Here is a 13,641-nt window from a genome sequence, read left to right as displayed (position 1 = left end):
TTACTTTAAGAAGCCCAATGACTTCTTAGTTTCCTTGTCTTCCTTTGAACTAAATTAACTTGAATTGTCTTGTCGATTCAATTTATGAATGGAGGTTTGTTCCCAGAATAGCTGTTTCCCTCCTGTATCCTGGAAGAATCTACCTAGAACCTCTTCCTTCTTTGCAGAGGCCTATTTTTAATTGGCGCCAAATTGTGTAATGCGGTAGGGTGCACTGAAAGTTATTTCTAAGAACATAATAACCAACCTCGGACTCCTTTCCTTGCTGTGGATTTGAACTAAAGAAAAATTAAGTCATAATAAGAGCTGTTATTTCTTCCTTATAGCCACGCTGCCTTAATGACAAACCCACATACTTGTACAGGATGGAGAAATGTGGATGACTTCCAGGGGGGAAATAAAATTGAAGTCAACAAAAATCAATTTGCCATAATTGAGGGAAAAAACAAAGTGAGTTTGAAGTTCTTTAATTTGAAAGTCTCTCTCTCTCTTTCTTTTCTGGAAGGATAGAAGGATGGAATGGAAGCCCAAGGTCAATCTTTTGGGAGGGATATCGGAGATGGATAGTCACATTAATTGTACGATAAAATACTAACATATTAAGTTACTTTGAAAACACCACTGACTTTTAGAAGTGCCATCGACTTAATAATATCTTACCAGAGGATGGTAAAACACGTGTGCCGTTAAATCTGTACATCTGTGTAAGGTGATTCTGATTTTACAAATACGGCAATGAGAAAATGCATCGTGTTAAAACACATTATTTCCTTTTCGTTTTCCAGTGTCTGTTTTGGGTAATGCATGAACCACACGAGCGTAATTATAATTGTGTGGATTTGAGAGAGGTCAGTGCAGTAGTATGAATGGGGTACGCAGGTCTCACAGGTTGAATTTTTGTCTGAATTCATGTGCATAAACACAGCCTCCCTGGTTTATGGCCTGGGTTTTCTTTTTTTTTTTTTTTTATTTTTAAATAGACTGTAAGTACCCTTGTTATCCAAGCGGCAAATGTGTCAGCTTTGTACAGATGTGAAGCCATCAACAAAGTTGGGAGAGGAGAGAGGGTGATCTCCTTCCATGTGACCAGTGAGTACCGCGCTGTGCGCGGGGGGAGGGGTGTGGGGTCTCTCACCAGCTGGCGCTGAGCTCTCTGATACTCTGTGATCCTTGCCCTTCCTGAGTGCCATGGTGTTTCAGGAGAGGACTTGGACTGATTCTGGGTGCTTTTGTTCGTAATTGAAGACTCTGCTAGCTCTTGGGCTCATGCGAAGTCAGTGCAACTGACACTCCCATTCCCTCAGGAAAGGGAATTGTTTCACATTGTTTTTAGCCACAAGTCCCGCATCGTAACCACGTCTCCGCCATCCAAGTGGAACACCGCACTCGGCTTCTTGGGGTTCCTTCAGGGGGCTTGGTGCTGAACAGTTGACAGCATTGAGTTTTCTGGAGGGAATTATAATGGCATAGGGACAGTTTCCTCCCAATGCTGCTGATTCTGCCTGTTCATCTCAGTTTTATGGATAAGCTTTAGCTGACTGGACTAGGTGAAAGAATTCAGTCTGAGCTAATTTGTTTTCATAAATACAGCTCTAATGTCACTGAGTGTGATTTGTCAATGAGGAACTAATTTTTAAAGTTCCATGTTATAATTATCTGCTTTGAATATGTTTTGGGTTTGTTTTTTTTTTTTTTCAATCTCAAAACCTGCATTTAGAGCTCAAAGTGGAGATTTGATGTGTATCTGTGGACTGCATTTTGGTAAAATAATACATTTTAGGGCCAGAACTGTCTAGTTTGATTGTTTTCTTGTATTACATTGCCTGGGATTGCTAGAGCTTCACTTTAATTGATGCTTTATAGCAGTCTGAAGACAATAAGGAGAGAATCGTGTGCTGCCCAAATTAAATCATCATTTTCTAACCATGGGTTTTATATTTCAGGGGGCCCTAAAGTCACTTTGCAACCTCATGCCCAGCCAACTGAGCAGGAGAGAGTGTCTTTGCGGTGCTCTGCAGACAGAACTATGTTTGAGGACCTCACGTGGTACAAGATTAGCTCACAGGCTCTGCCAAGCCATGCGGGAGAGTTGCCCACACCTGTTTGCAAGAACTTGGATGCTCTTTGGAAAATGAATGCCTATAAGTTCACTAATGGCACAAGTGACATTTTGATCATGGAGCTCCAGAATGCATCCTTGCAGGACCAAGGAGACTATGTGTGCTTTGCCCAGGACAGGAAGACCAAGAAAAGACATTGCGTGGTCCGACAGCTCACGGTATTAGGTAGGGAGGCAATTTAGGGTCATCAAAGACAGTTGGAATGCCTTCAATGTCGTGCTTTTAGGGACTATAAGATTACTGTCCTATAGGAGCTTATGAAGTAGACTGGTGCACACTTACCTATTCACTGAGGGTTCTTGAGGCAGAAGGGGGCAAATAGTGGTGAAGTGATGTATTAAAGAGAGAAAATAACGTGTTTCTTTCCAGCTCTGATGATAGGATTTCACTAATGTCTATAAGGGATTAGCTTAAACTGGGAAAATTCCTGCTTCACTCTGGACATTAGTATATTTCAGTCGACACATATTGACGGAATGCCTACTGTGAGCGAAGAAGTTTTCAGAAGTTCACAGTGGTGAGTAGGTAGACGAGATGAGAACGTAGGCAACCACTGGACAGTCATGGCACACTGAGGTCTCTGTGTCCATGAGGACAGGAATTGTTTTCTGTCTTACTCCTTGCTGTAGCTCACATCACAGAACATAGTGGCACATACGAGGTGCTCAGTAAGGTGTCTGCCACATGAAGAGTATGATTAGGGGGTTGTTTAGGACATGTGAGAGCCTGTGGGACCACCTGTCCCTCTGGGTCATCCTATGTAGTCCAGCATAGAGATCTATGGGATGATCATTTTAATGAGCAGGTAGCTTTGTAAATTCCCCAGGGAGCCACTCTCCACACCTCATCTAACTTGTGTCTTACACAAAAGCTATGCAGTCATGCCTCTGTCTCTGGGGAAATCGGACAAATTTAGGAAGATCTCTCTGTGTCCACTCTCTCCATTTTCTCCTCTCTGTAGTGTGGCTTCCCAGTTTCTGGGAGACATGTGTTGTCTGATTTTACTCTTAAGAAGGGAAACAAACTGCCCAGGTGAATGAATCTATACCAAGGCTTTAGAAGAATACTATCTTCCTCAGAGGGCTTGGCATATTTTAAGAGGCATCTTCAGACAGACTCTAGGATAGTGTTTGCTAGTGTTAAGACTTAGATGTTAAAAGAAGGAAAATTTTTGGGTGAAGTCATTTCCAGAGCCCTTCTTATCATATCATATATATGACCATGTGTTTTCTGTTCACCTTGGTGACCAGTCTGGTTTCAAAGTAATAGAAGAATTCAGAAAGAGACGTGAAGGACATGGCCGGGAAATTTGTGCTCACATGGAACTGGTTTGCTTCTCTAACGACTCCCAAGTTCTTTTCCTAAAATTATGGTTAGAATAGACTAGAGCCCAGGACATTTGCTTAAACCCCAATGTAGTTCACAACTGAGGTAATCTCATTTTGTTAAATGTTAAAGTGGATCCTTTCAGCAAGATTCCTTTTGATTGCCTTGGACAAGGTATTTCTATAAACCTTTAATGGAAGGGCAAATCTCAAGTTTTGCTGTGCATTGCAAGAAATACCCATGAGCTTAATTTTCTTGAAACCTTTGACTTTCTTTAGGGATGGTTGTCTTGCTCATTTGTGTTTTAGTGGAAATGGCACTGGACTAGTCCTTTAGGTTTGCCAGATTCTGTTATTAGTTCAGACACTTACTTAGTTACAGGGACTTGGACAAGTTGCTTACCTCCTGAACTGCAGTTTTTTTTTTCATCTGTAAAATAAGATTAATATTATTGTCCATTCTGAGATTGATAGGGAGCAACAGAAATAGTATAAGTGAGTTTTGTAAAAAGTGCCAAATAAATATAGGGCATTCTTTGTTGAATTACACTGAAGTTTCACACTTTCCAAGAGAAACATGGTGGAATTCATGGGTGTCACTGGCTAGAACTTTCATGGGAGGGAAAGTTTCTCTTTGGGGAAGCTAATTAATCTAATTGTGTCTAATTAGAGGAAAAAAACCATAAAAATGACAACCTTTATTTTGTGATATGACAACCAGTTAGAATCACTAATAGGACTGTTCAAAGAGATGTAGTGATCTATCTCAACCATCCTGACTTGTTCCATTTAACTTTACTCAGTGACCAAGGGTACTATCATCAACTTCTGTGTATTTGCAGTTTAGTAAATCAACAGCCTACTGTTTATGAAGTTTACACTGTTTATTAGTTTACTGATGCTAAAACCATTTCAAAAGTTATAATTAAACGTGTGATTTTTTTGTGTGTGTGCATAGAGCGTGTGGCACCCATGATCACTGGAAACCTGGAGAATCAGACTACAAGCATTGGTGAAACCATTGAAGTTTCATGCACCACATCTGGGAATCCCCCTCCACAAGTTACCTGGTTTAAAGATAATGAGACACTTGTAGAAGACTCAGGTGAATAAAATATGTCTCTCTCTCACTGGTTGCAGAATTTTCCTGGAGACATGCCCCAAACCCCACATTATGTCTTGATTTGTTTTAGATAGTTAAAAAAAAAAAAAAAAAAAAAAGCAAATTAGTGTCCATGGTCTGGCTCATTTTCTAGACTCCGAATTAAAGTATTTAGAGCCTTGTTGAATTCTCAGGGAAGCCGGGGGTGATGAGTCAGCAGTGTCTCCTGTACCACTCTTTGGAATTAGACACTAGCCCAAGGAAAGGACACCATTTATATTGTTAGATTTTTTTTTTCCTGAAAAACTCCACCAGATCACATCACAAATAGAAACAATTATTTTTCTTATCTCTTAGGTATTGTACTGAAGGATGGGAACCGGAACCTAACCATCCGCAGGGTGAGGAAAGAGGACGAGGGCCTCTATACCTGCCAGGCATGCAGTGTTCTGGGCTGTGCCAAAGTGGAGGCATTTTTCATAGTAGAAGGTCAGTGGAGTTGCATGGACACGTTAGGTGGTTTTAAAAACTGAGCTTGTATTGTATATATACTCACACACGCTGGGTGATTTTTTAATAATCTTTGTAGTTTGTATATGTTCTACTCTAAGTACATATTATTTTAACCAGAAACCATAATCAATGCTATTTTAATTCTGCTTGGATCACATTTCTTATCCTTGCAGTTCTCGCTTTGGAAAAATTCTTAGCCCGACAGGTGGCATACCCACCTTGCCTTTATTTTTTTCTTCATTGCATGGCTCGGTTAACTTGTTGTGGAAGCGATACCCCTGTATTTACTTGGAAGAACATTGGGATTACTGCTCAACCATCAAAATCAATGTCATCCAGATAATCACAAGGGTTCACAGTTCTCCTTGGACTACAGACAATTAAAATTTATTTGTGAACAATAGACCCTTGCTTCTGTGACATGGAATTTTAGTGTGTCTAAATGTGAAAGGAAACTCTTGTATGGAGGAGGGAGGTGAAATCTGGCATTTCCCCAGATGGGAAGGTAATTCGTGACAGGATATTTTCTCTTCAGAAATGTATTCCTATTTTAAAAAATAATCTATCAGGGGAGCAATGGAACTCTATTATGTGGGTGAAAGGAATGGTATGCAAGGGGAAGAAAGAAGCACGGTAACAGAAGGAACAACTGATGAATTTTTATGAACTCATCCTAACTTGTCTCTCAAAGTCTAGATTTTAGTTCCCTTCATCTGTCAAATCTGTTACATCTTGATGACTTGTTTTCCAATTTGTAGGCTTATTACCATTTCATGAACTGCACTTGGAAAAAAGATTTCAAGTGCGTGAAATAAATAAAAATTTCAAGTGTCATGGTGCTTTTGTCACTTCCCAAGGGGCTTCATGTTGAGGGCAGATCCTAGTGGGGACTTCTAGATCTCTCCCATGCTCTGCCTGCCTCACCTCTGCTGGCTGTTTGCAGTGGGCTACCCGCAGAGCTTATATTTACTTCGTACCCAAAACGGAATACTAAGAAGGAGAGAGATCGATGTTTAATTCTTCTGTTAAGTTCCCAAATGTTAACATGGGCGTTGGTGGTATAGTGGTGCGCATAGCTGCCTTCCAAATGTTAACATGGAAATATTAACACACTAACTTATATAGACAATTGAATCTTTGAAATTTTTATATGTATAATGGACTTTTATTCCTCTGTGTATAAAAAGAAAATTATTTCAGTAGGACCACCGGGGAAACTATCGAATTCCAAGCCATGCTTGGTCCTTGGTTCTCACTGTTAGCTCTTACTTGGCTAACTAGTTCATTCCTTGTCCTTCTGCCTTTTTGAGGCTGCCTTGGGCCACTTGAACAGCTTATTTGATTCACACTGCACTCATCCAATGGGGGGCCCTAGGTGATAATTGCTTCCTTATCACCTCTTTGCTAATCACTCCTAGTTGAAAGCCTCCGCTGGCATTTAATTTCTTCCACTCAGAGCTGTCCTCTGGAGCCCTGAGCATGTGCAGCTTTCCTGGCCGACCTCTGCCTTACCTTTCATGGGTGGTTTAAACTCATTTTCTCGCCAGGCCGTGAGGGACGCTCTCTTCTCGGCTTTCTCTCTTTTCCTAAGTCAGGCTCCTGCCACACAAGCGCAGGGTAGTGTGATGGCTAACTGGTGTTGGACAGACTTTGTTTAACTCTTGACCATTCCCCCAGCTTGCTATGTGCCCTTAATGAAGGAGCTTAACCTCTCTGAGCTGGTTTCTCCATCTGAAAGCTGAGTGTTGTTGAGAAGATTAAGTGGGATAGTGTATTTAAAGTGATGAGCACCTAGGGGTTGCATGGCAACCAGTCACTCACTGGCCGCTTGTCTTCTCATATTATCCTTTCTCAAACTCTATACAGATGAAAACAGACTATCTGTGTAGAACCAGAGTTTCATTTTCCCCAGAAAGAGGTCACTATAAATTATTTTAGAACTGACTGTGAATTAAAACATACTTCTTTTCTTCCCTGTAGAATGTGATCTGTTTTCTTTCCATTAAAGTCTCCTCTTCCTCCAAACACTTTATATATTTTTCTTGTAAGACATCAAACATTTCAATCCTTGATGTCCCTAATTTCTATTTTTATTATTTTTAAAATTTCTTTTCAGCATAACAGTATTCATTGTTTTTGCACCACACCCAGTGCTCCATGCAATATGTGCCCTCCCCAATACCCACCACCTGGTTCCCCCGACCTCCCACCCCCTGCCCCTTTAAAACCCTCAGATTGTTTTTCAGAGTCCATAGTCTCTCATTGTTCACCTCCCCTTCCAATTTCCCTCAGCTCCCTTCTCCTCTCCATCTCCCCATGTCCTCCATGCTATTTGTTAAATAATTTCTATCCTAAACTTTGGAATTTTATCATTGGAAGTTTTCATGGGCAGTGCTTTGCAAACTTTAATTATCCATTAAGAATGTTACAGACTCCCTCCAACTTAGAGGCTTGTGATTATTATTGTCTAGGATTTTTTTCCAAGTTGGTAAACTTGAGATCTTACTTTAATGTAGAACTTTGTCATCTTATATCAAAAAGTATGAGTTTTCAACTGTTGATACTCATTCAATTTCATCTTTCCAGGTGCCCAGGAGAAGACGAACTTGGAAGTCATTATTCTAGTAGGCACAGCAGTGATTGCCATGTTCTTCTGGTTATTACTTGTCATCGTTCTACGGACCGTTAAGCGGGTAACAAAATCATTTCCTTCCATCCCATGTACGTTGGTTTTCATGATTAATGAAAGCTGACTGGGGCTCTTTGAGTTGTTTCTTCCCATTGTTATTGGCTCAATGGGCACAATTTTATTTCAATACAATAACATTCTTTCCCACTTTCTTTTGGCTGGACCACTGGGCTTTAATTGATAGAAGCCACTAGAGGAGACAAGGGCTTGGACTGTCTAGTGTAATTAAGATTTAACTACTTCATTCTGAGCTCATTTGGGGTTGAGGGGACACTGGATACAGGATTATAATAGGACTTACTTTCAAACTTCATGAGTTTTTTTAAAATGAGACATCAGGAATGGGGCTTCTATAAACAACAATAATAAGCACAAAAAAACAACAGCCAGACAACAGAGCGTATGTGACTGGAAGGAATAATGCTTTCCAGGCCAGTGGAGGGGAACTGAAGACAGGCTACTTGTCCATCGTCATGGATCCAGATGAACTCCCCTTGGATGAGCACTGTGAACGCCTGCCTTATGATGCCAGCAAGTGGGAGTTCCCCAGAGACCGGCTGAAACTAGGTGTGTTTTCAAGTGGTATTAATTTGATGTTGGGTTTACTAGGACTTCTCTTCCTCCTTTAGAATGTTGACAAATCTAGTCTCTTCACATGTTGGATCCAGGTTCAGAATATTTATTCTGTCTTTTGAATTTGAGTAATCTTCCTTTTAGTCACTTAGAAGTAGGGTCCCTGTACAATTATCCAAAGCAGGACATTTGGAGAGCAAAAGGGGAGGTATTAAATAATGAAGCTACTATAAGGGAGTTGAGTTAAATTCTTCCAAGTTAAACTGGGATGTGTGATGACCCAATCTAGTCGGAATCTCTGCCTGCCACTTTGGTCCTGTCATAGTCCAAGTCTGTTTTGTTTCCTGTCATCATTGACTGTAGGTAAACCTCTTGGCCGTGGTGCCTTTGGCCAAGTGATTGAAGCAGATGCCTTTGGAATCGACAAGACAGCAACTTGCAAGACAGTGGCCGTCAAAATGTTAAAAGGTAAAGGCAAAATTAAATGGTGATATATCCCTCTCTCTGTTTCGTCTGGTCTGGAAACATGATGAAAGCCTTGCATCAGCACCTTTGTGGTTAGGTGAGCCCACTAGCCAAATGTGCAGCTGGCTTAGGTGATACCTGTGTACAGATTGAGGAAAAGTTCCTCTTTTATAGCCTCCTGGCAAGGTGCATGGCCTGGCAGGCAAAGTTGAGGATGGGCTGCAGCTTCACCCACTTTCCCCACTTGCCTGAGAGCCCTTGTGCAGGGCATAGCTTATACAACTGTACTTAGTGTCCTGACTATAAGAAAATAATACCTTGGTTATGTAAAGATTGTTTCTTAATTTATTATGATGCATTAGTGAGATAATTATAGACCATGTAGAGACATGGAAAGAGATTTAATATAATAAGTAAAAATAGTAGAGCACAAAAACAGCATGTTTCCTAGAATTGGAATATGTGAAAGATTTTCTCCTATAAAGATAATGGTTGCACTACGGAAAAAAAGGACCACAGGTGACATGTTAAGAGCTTAAAAGCTTTATGAACAATGGTTTGCCCTAATGTAATGGAATTCTGGTCTTGTCATTTTAATTTGGGGAGGTGATGCATCTATAGCTGTTGGCTCCAGTTGTGATATGTTTTCATGATGAGGGCAGTGCCACAGACCCTTGGCCAGTAGGTCGTGTGCATTTCAAAGCCATCTCTCTCCTTTTTCCTATTCTTCCTTGTGGCTAAGGGAGTGTGTAGTTTTGAGGTGGCTCATCAGGGTCTGAGGTGTGGACCATGTGTGTGAATTAGAGGGAACTGTACCGGTCTGTGCAGAATCACACTTGCAGTTCTAGCCTCATCAGGCTCTTGTGCCAACTGGTCTTGCCAGCTGGCCCCTGTTAAGTTTCCTTCTTGGCACTGATTGGCAGGAACTTCAGCATAGCCCCTAACACATAAGGGTATTTAATACATGGTGTTGCTTCCTTACCAGGAAGGACTGAAATAATCAGGCCCTAAGAAGCATAGTCAACCTGATATATGAAAATCCAATTTTGTAAGAGAGGAAAATCTGGGCATGATTCCCTTTGCAGATGTATTCCCCACTTTGCAAAAGACTTCACAATGGATTCCTTTAAATATCAAACATTCTGGGTGCACTTAAAGTAAGGATTGGATTTAGACATGGAAATAGAATTTATACTTGACTTTCAATGTACCTAGTCTGTAAATTTGGTTATAGTTTATTATCCCTAGAGGGTAAGTTGCACACATGCATGCAGTGGGGCACTGATCCTCCTAAGCTAATGCCCACATTTATGCTTTCACTCTGTCATATATTTGTAGAAGGAGCAACACACAGCGAACACCGAGCGCTCATGTCTGAACTCAAGATCCTCATTCATATTGGCCATCATCTCAATGTGGTCAATCTTCTAGGAGCCTGTACCAAGCCAGGAGGTGAGTATCTGTGGATGGTTCTGGTTGCCTAATGATTTTGGCATATGATTTTCTGCGGGTGTTTCAAGGAAACCACTCAGCTCCCATGGCCTTGATTTCCTTAGCTTAGGATACTTTGCCAGATTCCTAGATATAAATATATTTCATGGAGGTTTAATGGTCACTATAAATTATTCTAGAACTTCCTGTGAATTAAAAAATGCCCTCTCGTTATACCACAGTTTGCTCCTTGTATAAGAGGTTCACATGAGAAAAGTAAGCTTCTCAAAAAACTTGAAAGCAAAGACCTTAAGAGTAGTTCCCTCTAAAATGAAATCATCTTAAGTGATTGTGTTGAAAAGCAAGTGGTTGGATTTTCTTCTGAAATTTTGGTTCTTCTTGCTGCGGAATTGCCAGTTGGTAAAAGAAAAGATACATTATAAGGGCATTGTGACCAGCTGATTTTGATGATCTTGTCCTGGTGACCGTTTGTAGTGTCCTTCTATGATTTTTTCTGGTTCATCCATGTGTTAAACACTTGATGAGATATACGAATGGAAACATTTTCCTTTCTTGACATGCTGTGCTGTCTGCAGGGCCACTCATGGTGATAGTGGAATTTTGCAAGTTTGGAAACCTGTCAACTTACTTAAGGAACAAAAGAAATGAATTTGTCCCCTACAAGGTATGTCATTGAACTCAGCTCTGACCACATTGTAAAATGGAGGAAAATACAGGTTAATCTTTCTCTGTTAAAATGCTGTGAAGAACTTGTGAGGAGTCTTCTTTGTTTTAATTTCCTCTTTACCTGCTGGGGCACATATCTTCTCATGGTTGGTTTTTTGTTTTTGTGACTCTCATCTACTGACCCATTAGAGATGGTGCCTAAGGAGGGGAGAGGGTGGGCACAATTAAGGAAAGGAAATTGGAAAGGGTTTTTTTTTTTTTGGCATTTCTTTTTTTTTATTAGCTCATAAGAAAATTTATGTGATGAACAACTTTCGATCCTCTGGGGAATTAGGCATGGTAAAGAGTAAGGAAGAAAGCAAGCCATTACATGTACACAAACAGAACAATTCAGAAAAACATAAACTGTTGATGAATATATCGGCTCGCTTCCTAAAATGCTTTTAGCCTCCTTTTCATAATTAACTTAAAAAGCACCATCCCAGAGCAGAACCCTTCAGTTTTCTGGGACAACCGTATTTCACTCCTTCCCTAACTATGCTGTAGCTAGCTGACTATCAACTGCCCATTTCAGGGCAGAGCCATGAGAAGAAGGAGAGCCTAGTGAGGGACTCCAAAGGTCAAGTGCACATGAGGAAAGCAGCAGATAATCCAGAGACCAGATTATTGGTCTCTCTGGATTATTTTCTCTCTCTCCTAGCAGTATTTGGTCCCCTGGAGTGTCAGTCCCTTGGTAAAGAGCACCCTAATGTCCTAATGCCAGAAGCATGTCTGGAATAGACCCGAAACAAGCTGTTTATTTCTTTAAGCTAAAGAAGAAACTAGGCTTTATGGAAGAAAATCTATTAGGTAGAACTCTTTCCCCAGATTCTAACCCAAAGATTCCATATTCCTGAAACTGATGTCCTTCTTATCTGCGTTTAATAGCTAGCTATAATTGTTTTCTAGAGATCTCTTTTGTATTCAAGGAGTGTGTCCATTTGCTTCTTTATAGACCAAAGGGGCACGATTCCGTCAAGGGAAAGAATATGTTGGGGAAATCACTATGGATCCCAAACGCCGCTTGGACAGTATCACCAGTAGTCAGAGCTCAGCCAGCTCTGGATTTGTGGAGGAGAAATCCCTCAGTGATGTGGAGGAAGAGGAAGGTATCTGCCATTGCTTTTTCCACACTTAACACGAACACATACTCTTGTAGGAAAGAGAAGGTGGTAGAGTGTTATGAGAAATTCTGTCCTGGGAAAAGTTCAGTACTCCCTAATATTTGGAAGAGACCTCCATTTCTAGACTGCTTCCATTCAGTTTTCCCAAAAGTGAGTTGTGGAAGCCCTAACTAAGCAGCTGTCTAGGTTGCGAGGCACAGTATGGGGCAAGCCTGAGAAATCCCAGTACCCCAGGCGGGCTCAACAGTCAGCAACAACCAAACTAATGCTTTGAGACCATTGGTTCAGCATCTAGTAGCAGGTAAGGCTCAGTGCTTTGTTCCTTAAGGACAAAGGAGTCTCTCTGACAGTAGATCGCCTCCACATTGCCTTGAGCAGTTCTGCCCCACTCTGCCGAAGTCACCCAAACTCTTCAAGGCAGTGTAGGGGTTACCTGCTGTTTCTACCCCATTCCAAGGGGCTTATCGAGTCTTTCTTGAAACCGTACTTCCTCGGAAGAGTCCTGGTAAGCATATTTTTCTATATCCAGTTATGCTTCCAGTGATATTTTAGTGTTCTCTCTGAGTAGAGCTGTGTTCGCAGTCTAATTTCCAGGATTTCTTCCAGCTCCTGGATACACTGTCGATCTGCTTCCCTTAGAAGGAGCAGAGACAGCCCCATGGATATAGAGATGGGGCTTCCTGACATCTGGCTCCTCTTGAGGCATGATCTTAGCAGAACCCAGTCATGAAATAGTGAAAGAAGCCCGTTTCCCTTTCCTTAGACATGAGGCTACAGATAGAACTTCAATCTGGCTTCTTTCTCTTAGAAGCCGAGCAGGGTGTACGATGCTGGGTCTCAGTCTAGAAGAGTATGGAGAGGCCATCTAGATCTCATGTAACTGGGCCCATGCCAAGTGGGGCCCTCTCTGTCTCATCCTTCTCTCTCACAAAATGGCGGCCAGTGGGCTGGAAACCCAAAGGATTGGGCTACTCAGTTGGAGAAGAAAGGGTGTGGCCTGGAATTTGTCCTCCATTTCTTCATTTGGAAAATGAAAGGGTTTCACTAATGGTTCACCGAGGGCCCTCTAACCCTAAGCTTAAAAAAAATCATTGAGAAAAAGGTTCTCAGTCTTTTTAATACTTACGAGGTTATTATGACAAGTGAGTTTTCATTTACTCTGGTATTTGTCTCTAGGAGAGAAGCCATGTCTTATCTTATCTGACCAGAGTTTAGTGATCATGTTGAAACACCCATTAATGTCCTAGTGTTTATTTGTACCAGCTGCATGGAAATAAATACCACCAATTTACGTAAAACCATCTTTCTCTCGATGTTCCTGTCACCTCTCCTTCATATCCTTGAAGGGAAAAGCGTCCTCGCAGGCCTGTTTTAATGTGTTTACAGCTCTTTCTCAGCTTGAAAGTGAGAGAAGTGAATATATTTCTGATATTTTTAGTTATCTGTTGTAGATTATAATTTGACCTTTGGCCTTTGTCCCAGGACAAAGCCTGGAGAGAAAAGATTCAATGACCCTGAATATTGTTGTTTTATTTTTAGAGTTCTTGATATGAAACTATTGTTTATCCCTCTG

At 41.1% G+C, this 13,641-nt stretch overlaps 1 protein-coding gene across 1 annotated transcript in view; it reads left to right on the top strand.

The window, feature by feature from the left end:
• KDR (kinase insert domain receptor) overlaps window positions 1–13,641 on the top strand; it is a 43,986-nt gene that overhangs the window by 16,265 nt on the left and 14,080 nt on the right. Inside the window, exons 11-21 of the mRNA XM_032334339.1 lie at window positions 327–450; window positions 981–1,089; window positions 1,944–2,285; window positions 4,404–4,550; window positions 4,905–5,036; window positions 7,647–7,753; window positions 8,181–8,316; window positions 8,686–8,790; window positions 10,126–10,239; window positions 10,815–10,903; window positions 11,900–12,053. Of these exons, the coding sequence (XP_032190230.1) occupies window positions 327–450; window positions 981–1,089; window positions 1,944–2,285; window positions 4,404–4,550; window positions 4,905–5,036; window positions 7,647–7,753; window positions 8,181–8,316; window positions 8,686–8,790; window positions 10,126–10,239; window positions 10,815–10,903; window positions 11,900–12,053 (1,559 nt within the window). The remainder of the gene's footprint in view (window positions 1–326; window positions 451–980; window positions 1,090–1,943; window positions 2,286–4,403; window positions 4,551–4,904; window positions 5,037–7,646; window positions 7,754–8,180; window positions 8,317–8,685; window positions 8,791–10,125; window positions 10,240–10,814; window positions 10,904–11,899; window positions 12,054–13,641) is intronic.

This window comes from Mustela erminea, chromosome 2 (genome assembly GCF_009829155.1).
Source record: "Mustela erminea isolate mMusErm1 chromosome 2, mMusErm1.Pri, whole genome shotgun sequence".
Lineage (NCBI taxonomy): Eukaryota > Metazoa > Chordata > Mammalia > Carnivora > Mustelidae > Mustela > Mustela erminea.
Note: the sequence above shows the minus strand (reverse complement) of the source record. Positions and strands in the feature narration are given on the sequence as shown.